The 16,603-nt window shown below is 57.5% G+C and overlaps 2 protein-coding genes across 4 annotated transcripts in view; one reads left to right on the top strand and one right to left on the bottom strand.

Annotated features, from left to right (window-relative positions):
* The window catches only part of CFAP73 (cilia and flagella associated protein 73), a 16,979-nt gene extending 15,853 nt beyond the window's left edge, over positions 1-1,126 (top strand). For both annotated transcript variants that reach the window (XM_034791086.1, XM_034791087.1), the window contains exon 8: positions 510-1,126. The gene's annotated coding sequence lies outside the window, so the exon portion shown is untranslated. The remainder of the gene's footprint in view (positions 1-509) is intronic.
* DDX54 (DEAD-box helicase 54) overlaps positions 1,036-16,603 on the bottom strand; it is a 24,620-nt gene continuing 9,052 nt past the window's right edge. For both annotated transcript variants that reach the window (XM_034791084.1, XM_034791085.1), the window contains exons 6-20: positions 14,971-15,012; positions 11,142-11,237; positions 10,467-10,588; positions 9,899-9,960; positions 8,863-8,994; positions 7,900-8,110; positions 7,017-7,151; positions 6,151-6,372; positions 5,784-5,857; positions 5,022-5,207; positions 4,503-4,645; positions 4,295-4,408; positions 3,809-3,913; positions 3,158-3,255; positions 1,036-2,859 (exon numbers count right to left, since the gene is read on the bottom strand). In XM_034791084.1, the coding sequence (XP_034646975.1) occupies positions 2,618-2,859; positions 3,158-3,255; positions 3,809-3,913; positions 4,295-4,408; positions 4,503-4,645; positions 5,022-5,207; positions 5,784-5,857; positions 6,151-6,372; positions 7,017-7,151; positions 7,900-8,110; positions 8,863-8,994; positions 9,899-9,960; positions 10,467-10,588; positions 11,142-11,237; positions 14,971-15,012 (1,984 nt within the window). In that variant the 3' untranslated portion in view covers positions 1,036-2,617. The remainder of the gene's footprint in view (positions 2,860-3,157; positions 3,256-3,808; positions 3,914-4,294; positions 4,409-4,502; positions 4,646-5,021; positions 5,208-5,783; positions 5,858-6,150; positions 6,373-7,016; positions 7,152-7,899; positions 8,111-8,862; positions 8,995-9,898; positions 9,961-10,466; positions 10,589-11,141; positions 11,238-14,970; positions 15,013-16,603) is intronic.

The following is a 16,603-nucleotide window of genomic DNA, read 5'->3' as shown; positions in this document are numbered from 1 at the left end:
GCTGCAGGCTGACTGAGCACCACCCTAGTGAAATGGTGGGAGGTTCCACTGTGGACAAAGCCTGCATTCGAAAAACAACTCAACCATGCTTGTGAGCCCGTGTGATGGCCACCATCCCTGTGACTGAACTGGAACCCTCTGGAGTTGAACACAGGTGGGGCTCCAGCTTGAGCTAAGGGGTCCAAGCTGGAGGACTCATATCCGCTTTGGCTCAGGCACACACAGCTGATACATCCTGACTCCTGGGCTAGACCCAGTTCTACACCTCACGTGGCTCCTGCCTGTGGAGCCATAACCATGTCTGTATACCTGGTGCTACAGTCTGGGTCTTTGATCCTAGCCCTGTGCACAGTGGCAAAAAGAAACCATGCTGGAACACGATCCTATCCCAGCTGTGGTTAAGCCTCATTGTTTGTGTGGTAGAAAGGGCCAAGCCAGGTGGGCTCACATGGCAACTGGAAGGCTACTGCTTCCCCTGCACTACATTTGTCTTCTCTGTTCCATGGCAGCTGGACCAGGGCCTTGTGCCAACAGGCACCAGACCTGTCAGAGCAGCTTCCTCTCCTGCTGCCCCATGGAATCATCGCACCTGCAGCCTTTGCATGTGCTATGGCCACTTCTATGGACAGCCCCAAGCAGCAGGACTTTGCTGCCTAGGAGAAGGCTCCTGAAATGATGGGACAGAAGTCAGTGATCTTCAGGTATTTCCAGCCATCAACTCTGCCTACTGATGCACCATTAACCCCGAGGTCTGGAGTCTTCCAACCTTCTTCTGTAACATCAGGACTGATGTAGAATGCACAGCCCCTCTGGGGAAATACTTTGTTCCATCCTTGAGCAATTCAGGGATTAAAGCAGCAACTGTCTGACCCAGTTTAAAACACTTCATCACCTCCTTGATTTAGTTAAACAAGGTTCCAAAATCCAACCTGTGGGCATGCACAACAGCTGGGCCCAACTAGCCTCGGTCAGTTTCTCCAGCCAATGTCCCCTTAGGCTCTTGTCTGTGTTGCACGCACAGCAAGGAGGTTGAAAGACAATAGAAAAAATTGTTTATTGGAGTAAAAGTGTGGGCCATTATTTACATTGACTTTTGATACAAAGCTTAGTTCAATTTAGGCTGAAATAAAAGTAAGGCCCCTTTTTAAAAACAAGTCAAACTCTGCTCCATTTCCCCACTTTGCATACTGCCACGCAGCCCTGAGCAGCAGAGAACAGCTGAGGGGACCCAGGAAGCATCTAAAGTCTCAAGCAAGTGATGTTTTCTCACTGCAGGTGGCTGGCTCAGGGACTGCACATGCTGCCTGTTGCCACCTGCACTGTTATAGGCGACACTGGATTGCAGAAGTATCTTTAACTGTCCCAGTTTGTACTGGCCATGGTGTGGCTGCCCATTGCACCTTTACTCATTTTCCTTTGGGGACATCCCTCCATCTTTTTATGTGCCGAGAGTGGAGGACCTTGCACAGCTGGTATCAGAGGAGAAAAACACCCCCATACTTCTCTGTAGAAAGCACATGTGCAGGTTTTCACCAACAGTTTTGGGGGTTCTTTATTAAAAGATGGATTTTCTAATCATCTCTTGCTCTAGCATTGGCTTTTCTTTGTGGGAGCGCTGCCTCCCCCACAACTGACATAGGTGGGAGGGGATGGTGTGTCACAGGCAACAGGGAGCCTGGAGGACACTTACTGCTCCCACCAATGGTCACATACTGAAGAGGCAGGGGAGTATCCGCAACTGGATAAGGAGCTAAGCCTTGAAACTAAGGATCTGTCTGGCTAGAGGCAGAGAAATAGAATTACCAGGTGAATACAGCTGGACAGGAATGATTAGACAGTGCACAGGATTGGGACTCTGACTGGGCTTTAGTCCTAGCTCTGCCACTGGCCTGCTGGGTGACTTTGGGCAAGTCACTCCCTGTGCCTCAGTTTCCCCATCTGTAAAATGGGGACAATACTGACCTCCTTTGCAATGCGCTCTGAGATCTATAGCTCTTATTACATAAATACCATTTTGAAGCTAGGCCCAGAAAGTGAGTGCTCTTCTCTAAAACCCCTCGCTGCTGTTACCTTTCGGCACAGGGGGCTTTGAGGTCAAATTCATGCATGGTCTAGCTTACACTTCCTGGAGAGCGGGCTCTCCAGGAACAAATGAAATCAGGGAGCAGCAAGCATTGCTGCTGTCCACAGGGGAGGGGGAGGGAAGGTGCGATGATCAGAAACTGCTTTTAAAAGCCACCTCATGCAATGTCAGGAACATCCTTTGGGAGAAGAGGTGAGTAATTGGTGAAAACCAGTTCAGACTAGGGCCATCTTTCAGCAACCATAACAGCTTCTGCTGGAAACTTTCCGGAGGTACTGACTAGAGGGACAGGCAGCCAGGCCTGCCCTGCCCCTGCCCAGCTCTGTTCCCTGGCCAGCATTCCCGCCATCTCCCCCCACCCCTGAGCTGCATTCGAGACAAACATCCAACAGAAACTGAAAACCAACCAATGTCCTTTAATGGCACCCGCCCAGGGCAGAGTGTGCATGGGGCAGCTCACCCCCAGAAAGGGGAGATGGCTGGGAATCAGCCCTTCACTCAGACCAGGCCTGCTGCCCTCCCACGCTCCATTCTTTACATCCTTTTCCTCATTTTCCCCTTCTTGGCAGCACCCCGGCCGAACGCCATCCTGCGCAGCTCCTGCACCCGCTGCCGCTTCTTGCCTTTCAGCCGCTTCAGGCCGCCCGTCTGCAGAAAGTTCTGCTTGGCCACCCGCTTCCTCTGCTTTAAGATCTGCTGCTTGTTCTTCAGCTCCGAGTGCACCCTGCCCTGCTGGGAGCCGTGTTTCCCAGGGGCGGGCGCCAGCTGCTTGCCTCCTGCCGGGGGAATGAGTTACTCAAAACCCTCCCCCTGCTCAGCTCCCGACAGGCACCTTGCCCTGGGGCCAGGACGCTGGCTCAGGGACTGAGCTAGAGAGCCATGCCAAGGGGAATGGACTCTAGCAGGGAACAGGGCTGGCACACAGAGCGGAGCCCCGCACAGCTGGCTGGGCTCCAGGGTGGTAGCAGTTCTCTAGCCAGCAGTGATGTGGACGCTATCCTGTATATCAGCCTGCCTGGATCCCCCAGGCACCAATGTCTGCACAGGGCAGGGCCTTCACCCCCAGGCACTCACCTCTGCCCCTGCGGTGCGCCCCGCCTCTCGGCTCGCTCCCCGCCTCCTCCTCGGAGTCCCACTCCTCAACTTTGTATTTCTTCTTCCACTTCTCATAGCTGGGGTGGCGGGTTAAGGAAAGGGCTGGGAGGCAAGCCCTCCGCGCTGTCTCCCCTCACCTTAATCCCAATCCCTGCGCTTCCCTTCTCAAGCTCGGGGCCCCAAGGCATCGGGAAGGAAGAGGGCCCGGCCGGCTGGGGCTGGCAGTTGCAGCGTTCTCCCCTGTGCCTGCTACCGCGGTTTCTCCCTCGGCAGAAGACTTTCCTGGAAGGAAGCCCAGGCTCCTACCTCCCCAGTGCATAAGATCCCCAGCTGCAAAGCTCGGCCACGGCCAGCAGGCGGCCACGCCATCCTGCTATTGCAAACTGGAATTGCCTCTGCCCCTCTGCAGCAGCCACAGAAGTGCCCCGCCCCTTGCTGCTGGAAACAGCTGCTCCCTGCCCTTCAGAAGCACACCCTCTGCAGTCGCCACGCTGCCCTGCAGTCAGGAAGCCCTGGGAGGACAGAGAGCAAGAGCCCCTTGGGCATGGCTGGATACACGTCACTCCCTGCCCTGCCTCCGCCTCGGCCTGTCAGGAGTGCCCCCAGCCCAGCCCCAGTCTGGAAGGATACAGGTTGTTCTTGTAGGAGCCGCTGATGTACCTGCCACTCTCTGTGCAGATTTTCTTCTTGTCCTCTTGGCCAGTTTTCCCCACGAACCGCTTCTTCTTGCGGTCCCTGGAGTGGAGGCAGGGCAGCGGGGTGGAATGGCGTTGCAGGGGAGAGAGAAATGGGGGCTCATCGATCAGCCCCACCTGGAAGACTGAGCGCTCTCCCCCCAAGCCCCAGGGGCACAAGCAATCAAGCCCCAACCCAACTGGTTGGTGGAGAGAATCCCACCCTCAGCTGGCACCGTGGCACTCACACCCCCAGCCCTCAACAGAGCAAGGACAGGGTGATCAGGCAAAATCCACCATTTGGTGCTGCCTGCTGGGGATCAAAGGGCCCCCGCCAGGTGGGGAGTGCTCTGTGTGAGGGGCAGCTGTCCCTATGGCCCTCCCCACAGCAGGAGCCTTTTCTCGCTGGACTGCTGCTGCCCCCTACAGGTCAGGCACTTACCACTTGAGCAGCTGCTTGGTCTTGCTCATGTTGTGGGTCTCGTCTCCCAGGAGGTCGAGCATGGCGCCAGAAGCCTGCTGCTCAAAGGCGCTGCCCTCCCCGCCAATGCTCAGCCTGGACACGGGGGAAAGGCAGAGGTCAGAGGCATTCGGGGAGCTGGGAGAATCAGGGGATCCCGCCGCTGGGGGCGTTGGTCAAAGTGACTCACCCCCGCTCGCTCTCCAAGTCCTTGGGCCGGTAGGGAATGTAGAACTCCTCATCCCGCTGTGCCTCATGCCGCTGTTTCTTCCTGAGGCCCTCTCCCACCTGGTGCCGCTTCCGCTTCCTGCCCACCACGGCGGAGAACACTTCCTGGGACACAGATCAGACAGGAGGGCCAGGTCCACAGCCAACCCCCCCACCCTACTCTCCAGGCAGGACCCGCTAAGCCAGCTTACCCAGCTGGTGCCTTGGATACAGATGCCCACCCAACCCCTGCCGCTGTGCAATGCTACCAATTGTACAAACTGTTCCCTGTCCCCGGCACAGTCACACCAGCCCCATCTCAACACACAGACCGGCAAGTGTTACCGGGGCCATGACATTAGCCAGCCCTTTGATCCCCCAGCCATGGGCTGACACTACACAGTGCAGGGCTCGGGGCCGGCCAGGCGGGTTGCTTCCCAGAGTCCCCAGGCAGGCCCTGTGGTGGATGTGGTTGAGAAGCTGGCACCCTCCAAGGCCATACCTGGAGGTTTGCTTCCTCCTCCTCAGGGGCAGGGACTGCTGGGTCCTGGCCCCCCAGCGCAGCCCCAGCCCGTCTCTCCTGCTGCCCCCTCTGGTACTTGTCAATGAGGCTGCGGTCGCGGCTCCGCTTGGCTCGCATCACATCGCTGGCCAGGGTCTTGTTGGTGGCGTTGATCTCAAAGATGGTCTGGTCGGAGAGATGGAACCCGTGAGCGACGCGTACCCTGGGAGACCCCTCCCCTCGCTCTCCCTGGGGGCAGGCGGAGCTGTCTGCTGGGCTCGCAGTTCAACCTGGCGGTCTCTGGTCCCAGGGGCTGGTGGAACTGTTCATTCAGCACCTGTCACACAGCGAGGGAGCTGGCCCAGCAGCATCCCAGCAACCCTGGTGCAGGCAGGAAGCATCTTCCCAGAGCCTGAGGAGCAGTACTTGCAGCTGAGTGCCAGCTTCTTTGCTTCCCACCTTAAACTCCTGGGCAGCTGCATCTCAGTGGAGGGGCAGCGATCGATCCCTAAAGCACACTCCCTTGCACCATAGAGGTGCTGCGAGGGTTACTGCTACCCCTCCCCCCCAGGGGTGAGCCTCATTCTCTGGGCTGCCAAGGTGGATGGACAAGATTCAGTTCAGTGGCACTCTGGCTGGGTCGCTGCCCCTGGCCAGCCCCCTCGCTCTGACACGAGGCAATGCCGCTGGTAGCTTTGGTGTGAGCGCCCTTCCCCACAGAATAGGCACGGGGCCTGGTGTCAGATCACGGCTTGTACTCACTGCTTTGGATCTGTAGGTTTTAATGTTGTCCACGAACTTCAGTCTCTCCAGCTCATCCTCCCCAAAGCAAGAACCTTCGAGCCAGGAGCCCAGAGAGAGAGGAAGGGGGACACAGAACGGTGAGTGCCTAATACATATCCAAGCAGGAAACGCCAGCGTTCTCTCAGCTGTTCCAGGCCCAATCTCCCCCAGCAGGGGGTGCTGTAGGCAATGCTGGACGAGCACTGGCTATGGGGAGCGCCCCACTGCTCCAGCAGGAAGTGTGGTAGGGAACAGTGCAGGAGCAGCTCCTGCTCTAGCCTCACCCAATGGGCCCCGCTGCAGCTCCCGCCATGCCAGGAGGGCGCAGACAGAGACAGGCACTCACTGAAGAGCGGGTGGATGCCCAGCAGGGAGAAGTCCAGCTCCTTCACCCTCTTGACAGACTCGGGCGAGGGGCCAGGACGGGACTTCAGGTACTGCTTGTGCGCGTTCTCCGACACCTTGCGCAGGCTCTGCAGATCCAGCGAGCTCTCGTGGTCAGTGAACAGCAGACACTCCTCGTCGTCGATGACGCTCTGGGGGACTCTGCCAAACACCCCATCCCCGGCTGCAACGGGACAGAAGGGGTTCGGGACCTGCAGCTTCTCCCCAGGGGTCCCATGCGTCAGCCCATCCCATGTGTCCACTTGGGATGGGGAGAACGGAGATTGCACCCAGTTCAGGGACCTGGAGAGTGGCCTTTGCAGCAGCATTCTGCAAGGGAGGGGCTGGGCCCCACTGGGACAAGGCACAGGCTAAGAGGGGTGGAGCAACTGGAACCTTTAAAGACATACACAGCTGATCTCTTCTCCACACCCTGCCTCCATCCAGAGCATCCCCTGCCTATGGTCTCCAAGTCCCAGACTTCCCACTCCTGTGCCAGGGTGGAGTATCTGCAGACAGGGCTTCTGGCAGCAAAAGTCACCCTCCCATCAGCACGTCCTGCCATGCAGGGGAGCTCGGTGTCGGCATCACCCCTTTGTTAGCCAGCACAGACATCTAGGCCTGTAAGAGACAAGGTGCTTCCTCACCCCAGCCTGGGGAGTGAGCCCCAGCCCTCCTGCGAGGCTGGCTGTATCATCACCATAGCCATGGCATGGCTCTCCCCAGGCAAGCCCAGCCCCAGCAGGAATGCCAAGTGAGAGCTCCCCCCCCCCCCCAACTCCACCCCCCGCACTGGGGACGGGGGGCCAGTGCCCAGATGGACCTTACCTGAGGGTTTCTCGTGGGGGCTGGCGAGGGTGAGCGGGCGCCCCAGGAACAGGTGCAAGTCAAAGACATATGGGGTCTCATCCGATGCCACCAGGGAGTAGGCGGTGCCACTGCGGCCAGCGCGGGCCACGCGGCCTGGGAGGGAAAGCAAGGCAGAATAGCTCTGTGTTAACTCCAGGGCTGCTGGCCCTGGCTCAGCCAGTGTGGAGCCACTCTTAGGAACCACAGCCACGGACTCCGGGTTTGGCTAATGTGCCTACTCTGGTCAGGGGCAGGGAAGCTGCTAAGGGGACCGAGGCCAAGAAGCCAAGCTTGGCCCCCACGCTCAGCGGGGATCACGCTGTTCATCCGGGGGAGGGCTGGACGACGGCACGGTGTTCTCGCCCTCTCGTGCCCATTGCAGATGGTGAATCTCAGCATGTACTCCGCTGCTCTCAAGGGATCCGGCAAACGGTGCCCGTGCCACTAATGGGAATAGCCCCCAAACTGCACACGCCCTCCCACTGGCTAACTGGGCCTTGCCCTGCAGACTGAGATTTGAGACCTTCCTGTGCCCCTCCCTGAAATGCTGCGTTCCCCCAGTGTCCTGGGCAGGGCCCAGCCCCAGGACGAGGGCTCCAGCCCAGACAGCATTCAGCAGCGGGGAGTCCAGGCTGGGACAGGTGTTAACAACACGCCCTGCAGCAATGGCTCCGGCAATGGCAGGTGGCTGCCCAGCGGGGGAGAACACTTGGGGGCGGAGAGGCTTCCCTCCTCCATGGCATTTACCAGCCTGGCGGAGCTGTGACCAGGGCGGGAGGGAGCAGATCAGTTGAAGCAGGACAGGCGGCTGTGCCCTAGAGCCCAGCTCCCTCCCGCGGCCCAGCCAGCCCCAGAGACCCACCGACACGGTGCAGGAACAGCTTGGGCTTGGCAGGGAAGCTGTAGTTGATGACATTGTCCAGCATGGGGATATCAATGCCGCGGGCAGCCACGTCGGTAACAATCAGCACTGCGCACTGGCCGTGCACAAACTTGGCGATGTTGATTTTCCGGGCTGCCTGGTCCAGGGAGCTGTAGATATGGGTGCAGTTCACGCCCTGCGCTGTCAGCAACTGGAGGGAGGAGGAGGGTGGAGCAGAGGTCAGCGCCCGGGCCCCCAGCAGGGGAGAACCACCCCAGAGACCAGGGGACCTCAATGTAAGTCAGAGCCAAGGGAGGAGAGAGTCCATCTGGCAGCTTCAGGACAGGCTGCACCTCCCTCCCCTCGGCATCCCTGCCTCCTCCATGTACTAGGCTGGCCAAGCAGCAGCATGCTAGACCTCCCCACGCCACCCTCCTGGAGAGCTGTAATGTCCATCGGCAATGCCCCTCCTTCTCCTGGCAGCCCAGCACCAGCCTCTGACACTCCCTGGCATCTCCTGGACACAGGAGTCAGTCAGTGGAAGCTCAGGCAGGGGCCTGTCTTGGGAAGGAAACTTTGGCTCGACTCCGACCACACACAGAGAACTAGAGCCAGGTGATGAGCCCCCAGGTCTCCCCTGCCACCTGGTGCATGGCAGGAGGCCCCCCAGCACACCAACCTTGCTGTATGCTGCTCCGGCACCTGTTCAGCCAGAGGCCTGCAGCAGCCACAGAAGCAGAGTTCTCCTTCCCCCTCCTCCCCGCCTTGGGGAAGCAGCACCCCCAGCAGCTCCCCTTCTCCGCCAGGGTTTAGTGAGAGCTGCCCCTTCTGCCTTGGTCTCAGCACTGCCTGTATCCCCACCCCGCTACGTCTCCCACGGCTCCACCAGGCCCGGGCCTGGGCCCAACAGCCTGTGCAGCACCGGTAGGGCCGGGCCCATGGCGCGTTGGCTCCCCGACTTGCCTCCTTGAGGTACTCCGCATGGTGCTTGGTGGCCACGAAGACGACGGTCTGATCCTGCGGCCTCACCACGCTCCTCAGCAGGTGCAGCAGCACGGCCGGCTTGTCATCTGCGCGCACATGGAAGAAGGCCAGCTGCCAGCGGAGAGAGGGGTGAGGTGGGAAGTCCCTCCCTGCCCCCTCAATGACCCCCCTGGAAGCGTCATAAGCCAGAGACACTGGGGCTAACAACGCAGGCTGTGCTTTCTCTTCAATCTGACTGAGGCAGATGCTGTAAAGCGCCCAGCACCACGGTGTCCTGATCCACCACCGAGGCTTCTAGAGGCTACCAGTGAAATAACACAGCCCTGTGCTGCAGCCCACCACCCTTGGTTTGTCTGGCACCGCTGGCTGGGCAGCTCTTTGGCCCTGTCTGGAAAGCACCTCTTGGGGCTAATGGGAAGGGATGGAAGGTTTCCCCTGCCCTCCAATCTACACTGGGTCCCTGGAGGCTTGGGGGAACCACCCTGAAAGTCCGTCTGCCTCACCTGGGCTCAGGTTCTACCCAAGTCTGCCTACAGGTGCCAACACCAGCTAATGCTGTCAGGGCCACACTTAACTGAGGCTCCTGATGGGATCAGGTTCACGGTAGCACCTCGTCCACCCTGGCGTCAGTTACTAGCCCCAGGAAGGGGCGCTGCACACTGCCTGCAGCTGTGAAATACAGCAGTCCAGAGAAGGGCAGGCACATATACACATGGGGGCCCTCCCGGCAGGGGCTGAGGAGGAAGGGCCATACAACTCATACTGCTGGTCCTCCACCTCCTTCCCCAGTGCCAGCTGACAGTAGTGCTCTTTGGAGCTTGAGGGCTCTGCTGGGATGAGCTCAGACAAACGGGGAGTTGTTATTTGTATGGCACTACAGCCTAGGGCCCAGACATGGACCAGGGACCCAAGTTGCTAGGTGCTGTACAGGCCCAGAACCCAGGGACGGCCCCAATCTCCTCTACCCCAGCCCTCCCAAACTCAATAGCCTTGAAGACTCCCAAGCGCATCTCACCTTGAGCTGCTCACTGAGCTTGGTCTCCACGTCCAACCGGATCAAGACTGGCTCAGTGAGACCTGTGAATGAGGCAGGAGAACATGAGTCCAGGGCAAGGAGCGCCTGAATTCACTCTGGATAAGAACAGGCCAAGGTAGCAGACTCACGGGTAGACACGTACAGTGGGGCTATCACAGCTTCTGAAAGGCATATTGGACTGGCCCAGCAGGGGGTGCTGCAGGTCAGGAGGGGGGATGTGCCGGCGGAGGAGTTGGAGCCCGCAGTGTACCATGCCCCAGCTTTAATTAGCTGCCTGCTCTCACAAGCACTAAAATGCATTTTGCAAGAGACAGGGCAAGGTCCCCTGAACTGAAGAGGAAAGGAGTAGGTGGGACACAGGCAGCGTGGATGCACCTGGCCTGGGGCGAACAGGGCAACAGCAGGTGGGTAACCCTTCCCTTCCCCCAAAAGGACAGGTCAGCACAGCTAAAACTACTCTTAGCTCACCTGCCATTCAGCCTGTTACCCCCTCCCCATCTAGCCCCTCATCTCTCCCGCGTGGGGCTGAGTGGGGGATGTTCCTTACCAGCCCGAGCAAACTCCACGAGCAGTTTGGGGAGCGTGGCAGAGAAAAGCAGGGTCTGGCGGCTCTCGGGGAGCCGGGCGATGATCTCTTGCAGCTGCTCCGCAAACCCCATCTCAAAGAGCCTGAGGGGGGTCAACACCACCAAGGTCAGCAGCCACACAACCCAGCAAGCCACCCCCACCCCCACAGCTGGGGCCCTACCATCCCACGCAGCACCCAGGAAAGCAGTATATCCCCATGCACCGGGACAAGCTGCTTCCTCCCAGGACGAGCCCTTAAATCCAACACCCAGGAGCCCTAGAATCCCACATGCCAGCTCCTGCGCTGGCCCTGCAAGTGGAAGATCTAGCCCAGCATCAGCCGATAAGAAAGGGCATCATTGCACCAGTTGGTTGCTTTCCCAAGATCCTTGACCTGGTCCGTTTTCCCCCACTGGCCTCACATCTCACTCATCAGGCGCTCAGAGCCTGTCGTAGCTGAGTGCTCTCCCCTGGGAATCCACACTCACACCTCTGTGTCCACGGGATGCAGCCACGGCACCAAGCCCCATCTCCTCCCTGGTGGTGCAGCTGTCACACTTGGCTGACAGAGGGTCCTACTGGGAGCCCCTGGGAACAGAGGGGCTGACAAATGCCCCAAGGTGAAATCTCAGCTACGGCAATGTCATGAACTGACCTGTCAGCTTCGTCAAACACCACGTACTCCACACTGTGCAGTTTCAGGTTCATTTCCACAGCCACGTGCATCAGGCGCCCCGGGGTGCCAATGATTCTGGAATGACAGACACCAATGGGCACAGGCACCCAGCTGCCCACAACTCCAGGACAGGGCCAAGGTGCTACCCACACCCAGGCACCCACCTGTCCTGGTGCAGAGAGATGGAGCTGGGGAAGCTGCAGCTCTCCACTCTGGTGAAAAATAGGACAAGGCAGCTCTTCCCAACCAACCCACTCCCATCCCACCTGCCTCTCCAGCCCACTTCTGCCAGGCCAAGAAGGCCATTCAGATGACAGGTCCACTCCAGGAAGACCCATCTCCAGTCTCTGCTCTCCCCCCAGAAATACACATAGGAAGATGCTCTTAAAAGGTGCAGAGTAGCAGGCAGCCCCCATTGGATGCTATTCTTGATGCTCACTGAAACACACGGAGGCTCTGGGTCTGACTCTGCTCAGCACACAGGCTTTACAGGTTGTGACTCCATCAGCTTCGGTGGCGTCACTTCCCATTTACACCGCGAGTGCAGAATCAGACCCACTGCGTGCAGCACCTGCGAGCTTGTTCTGCGTGTGCGCAGTGCCCAGCGGATAGGACGAGAGCTCCTAAGTGCTACCACAATACAAATATAGATTGGAGGACAAGTGCTAGTAATAATAATAGGGCTCAGATTTTCCTGGATGCAATAGCTGATGGATTCCTTCACCAAGTACACCTCTACTCCAATATAACGCGACCCGATACAACACGAATTCAAATATAACACGGTAAAGCAGTGTTCCAGGGGGCGGGGCTGCGCACTCCGGCGGACCAAAGCAAGTTCGATAGAACGCGGTTTCACCTATAACATGGTAAGATTTTTTGGCTCCTGAGGACAGTGTTATATCAGGGTAGAGGTGTAGTTGCTGAACCAACAAGAGGGGATGCCATTTTAGATTTGGTTTTGGTGAGTAGTGAGGACTTCATAAAAGAAATGGTTGTAGGGGACAACTTTGGTTCGAGCGATCATGAGCTAATTCAATTCAAACTAATGGAAGGATAAACAAAAATAGATCTGGGACTAGGGTTTTTGATTTCAAAAGGGCTAACTTAAAAAAATTAAGGAAATTAGTTAGGGGAGTGGATTGGACTGAAGAACTTGGGGATCTAAAGGCGAGGAGGCCTGGAATTACTTCAAGTCAAAGTTGCCGAAACTATCAGAAGCCTGCATCCCAAGAAAGAGGAAAAAATTCATAGGCAGCAGTTGTAGACCGAGCTGGATGAGCAAGCATCTCAGAGAGGTGATTAAGAAAAAGCAGAAAGCCTACAAGGAGTGGAAGATGGGAGGGATCAGCAAGGAAAGCTACCTTATTGAGGTCAGAAAACGTAGAGATAAAGTGAGAAAGGCCAAAAGCCATGTAGAGTTGGACTTTGCATGGGGAATTAAAACCAATAGTAAAACGTTCTATAGCCATATAAATAAGAAGAAAACAAAGAAGAAAGAAGTGGGACCGCTAAATACTGAGGATGGAGTGGAGGTTAAGGATAATCTAGGCATGGCCCAATATCTAAACAAATACTTTGCCTCAGTCTTTAATGAGGAGCTTAGGGATAATGGTAGGATGGCAAATGGGAATGAGGACATGGAGGCAGATATTACCACATCCAAGGTAATGGGACTAAATCGGGGGGCCCAGATAATCTTCATCCAAGAATATTAAAGGAACTGGCGCATGAAATTGCAAGCCCATTAGCAAGAATTTTTAATGAATCTGTAAACTCGGGGGTTGTACCATATGACTGGAGAATTGCTAACGTAGTTCCTATTTTTAAGAAAGGAAACATCTGTAGTATGCAAGGTCTTACAAAATTTTTTGAAGGAGAAAGTAGTTAAGGACATTGAGGTCAATGGTAATTGGGACAAAATACAACATGGTTTTACAAAAGGTAGATCGTGCAAACCAACCTGATCTCCTTCTCTGAGAAGGTAACAGATTTTTTAGACAAAGGAAAAGCAGTGGATCTAATTTACCTCGATTTCAGTAAGGCATTTGATACAGTTCCATATGGGGAATTATTAGCTACATTGGAAAAGATGGGGATCAATATGAAAATTGAAAGGTGGATAAGGAACCGGTTAAAGGGGAGACTACAACGGGTCAGACTGAAAGGTGACCTGTCAGGCTGGAGGGAGGTTACTAGTGGAGTTCCTCAGGGATCAGTTTTGGGACCAATCTTATTTAAGCTTTTTATTACTGACCTTGGCACAAAAAGTGGGAGTGTGCTAATAAAGTTTGTGGATGACACAAAGCTGGGAGGTATTGCCAATACAGAGAAGGACCGGGATATCCTACAGGAAGATCTGGATGACCTTGTAAACTGGAGTAATAGTAATAGGATGAAATTTAATAGTGAAAAGTGCAAGGTCATGCATTTAGGGATTAATAACAAGAATTTTTGTTATACGCTGGAGACGCATCATTGGAAGTAACAGAGGAGGAGAAGGACCTCGGAGTATTGGTTGATCACAGAATGACTATGAGCCACCAATGTGATATGGCCATTAAAAAAGCTAATGCGGTCTTGGGATGCATCAGGCGAGGTATTTCCAGTAGAGATAAGGAGGTGTTAGTACCGTTATACAAGGCACTGGTGAGACCTAATCTGGAATATCGTGTGCAGTTCTGGTCTCCCACATTTAAGAAGGATGAATTCAAACTGGAACAGGTACAGAGAAGGGCTACTAGGATGATCTGAGGAATGGAAAACCTGTCTTATGAGAGGAGACTCAAAGAGCTTGGCTTGTTTAGCCAAACCAAAAGAAGGCTGAGGGGAGATCTGATTGCTCTCTACAAATGTATCAGAGGGATAAATACCAGGGAGGGAGAGGAATTATTTAAGCTCAGTACCAATGTGGACACAAGAACAAATGGATATAAACTGGCCATCAGGAAGTTTAGACTTGAAATTAGACAAAGGTTTCTAACCATCAGAGGAGTGAAGTTCTGGAACAGCCTTCCGAGGGGAGCAGTGGGGGCAAAAGACATATCTGGCTTCAAGACTAAGCTTGATAAGTTTATGGAGGGGATGGTATGATGGGATAACCTAATTTTGGCAATTAATTGATCTTTGACTATTAGTGGAAAATATGCCCAATGGCCTGTGATGGGATGTTAGACGGGGTGGGATCTGAGTTATTACAGAGAATTCTTTCCTGAGTGCTGGCTGAGTCTTGCCCACATGCTCAGGGTTTAGCTGATCACCATATTTGGGGTCGGGAAGGAATTTTCCTCCAGGGCAGATTGGCAGAGGCCCTGGAATTTTTTTTGCCTTCCTCTGCAGCGTGGGGCACGGGTCACTTGCTGGAGGATTCTTTGCACCTTGAAGTCTTTAAACCATGATTTAAGGACATAGGTTAGGGGTTTGTTACAGGAGTGGGTGGGTGAGACTCTGTGGCCTGCGTTGTGCAGGTCAGACTGGACGATCATAATGGTCCCTTCTGACCTTAAAGTCTATGAGTCTATGAAATAATACAGGTGAGACTATGCTGCCTGGGGGGTGGGAAAGGAAAGTCATGACAGCTTAACCCAACTCTCCCAATCACAGATACTCCAGGTAAGTTACAGAAGAGAAAAAAGCAGCAGGGCAGTCCTAGAGGATGGGTTGTGTGGGATGCGTCTTGGGTCTCAATGTGCGAAAGAAAGAAGAAAAACCCACCCATGAGCCCCATCCCCTGTTGTGACCCTTCCCCTCCCCCCCCCCCGCCCACATTTGGAGAACACAGTCGCTGCCCCTCAGCATTAAGACTCACATATCGGGGTTCTCATGCAGAGCTGCAAACTGGTCTTCCATCCTAGGGGAGGAAGAGAATCGGAGGTGATGGTAATAATGATCAGCAGGGGGAGCCATAACACAGCCCTAGTGACAAGAAGCTCCAAGGTAGGTCACCGAGCCACATGCACTTTGCCAAGCCCCTCACGCCCTCAACCTGGTTTCTGCAAAAGAGGCTGAGACGGAGCCTGATCCTTGAGCCCAGCTTCCCAAGGATCGTTCTAAAGGAACAGGTTGGCCAGAGAGCAGCAAGCTGCCCAATGGGGGCCTTCATCTGCGCCATGCTTCTGAAATCCTCCCTGAGCCCAATGCACAGCAGCCGCGCCGCCGTCTCGGTAACCGCCCGCCGCCCACCAACCCGCTCCCATCTCGGTAACCGCCCGCCGCGCACCAACCTGCCACGCGCCCCCGTCTCGGNCAGCCCGCCACGCGCGCACGTCTCGGTAACCGCCCGCCGCGCACCAGCCCGCCACGCGCGCACGTCTCGGTAACCGCCCGCCGCGCACCAGCCCGCCACGCGCGCACGTCTCGGTAACCGCCCGCCGCGCACCAGCCCGCCACGCGCGCACGTCTCGGTAACCGCCCGCCGCGCACCAGCCCGCCACGCGCGCACGTCTCGGTAACCGCCCGCCGCGCACCAGCCCGCCACGCGCGCACGTCTCGGTAACCGCCCGCCGCGCACCAGCCCGCCACGCGCGCACGTCTCGGTAACCGCCCGCCGCGCACCAGCCCGCCACGCGCGCACGTCTCGGTAACCGCCCGCCGCGCACCAGCCCGCCACGCGCGCACGTCTCGGTAACCGCCCGCCGCGCACCAGCCCGCCACGCGCGCACGTCTCGGTAACCGCCCGCCGCGCACCAGCCCGCCACGCGCGCACGTCTCGGTAACCGCCCGCCGCGCACCAGCCCGCCACGCGCGCACGTCTCGGTAACCGCCCGCCGCGCACCAGCCCGCCACGCGCGCACGTCTCGGTAACCGCCCGCCGCGCACCAGCCCGCCACGCGCGCACGTCTCGGTAACCGCCCGCCGCGCACCAGCCCGCCACGCGCGCACGTCTCGGTAACCGCCCGCCGCGCACCAGCCCGCCACGCGCGCACGTCTCGGTAACCGCCCGCCGCGCACCAGCCCGCCACGCGCGCACGTCTCGGTAACCGCCCGCCGCGCACCAGCCCGCCACGCGCGCACGTCTCGGTAACCGCCCGCCGCGCACCAGCCCGCCACGCGCGCACGTCTCGGTAACCGCCCGCCGCGCACCAGCCCGCCACGCGCGCACGTCTCGGTAACCGCCCGCCGCGCACCAGCCCGCCACGCGCGCACGTCTCGGTAACCGCCCGCCGCGCACCAGCCCGCCACGCGCGCACGTCTCGGTAACCGCCCGCCGCGCACCAGCCCGCCACGCGCGCACGTCTCGGTAACCGCCCGCCGCGCACCAGCCCGCCACGCGCGCACGTCTCGGTAACCGCCCGCCGCGCACCAGCCCGCCACGCGCGCACGTCTCGGTAACCGCCCGCCGCGCACCAGCCCGCCACGCGCGCACGTCTCGGTAACCGCCCGCCGCGCACCAGCCCGCCACGCGCGCACGTCTCGGTAACCGCCCGCCGCGCACCAGCCCG

This window comes from Trachemys scripta, chromosome 15 (assembly GCF_013100865.1).
Source record: "Trachemys scripta elegans isolate TJP31775 chromosome 15, CAS_Tse_1.0, whole genome shotgun sequence".
NCBI lineage: Eukaryota > Metazoa > Chordata > Testudines > Emydidae > Trachemys > Trachemys scripta.
The sequence above is the reverse complement of the archived record's forward strand: the minus strand, read 5'-3'. Positions and strand labels throughout refer to the sequence as shown.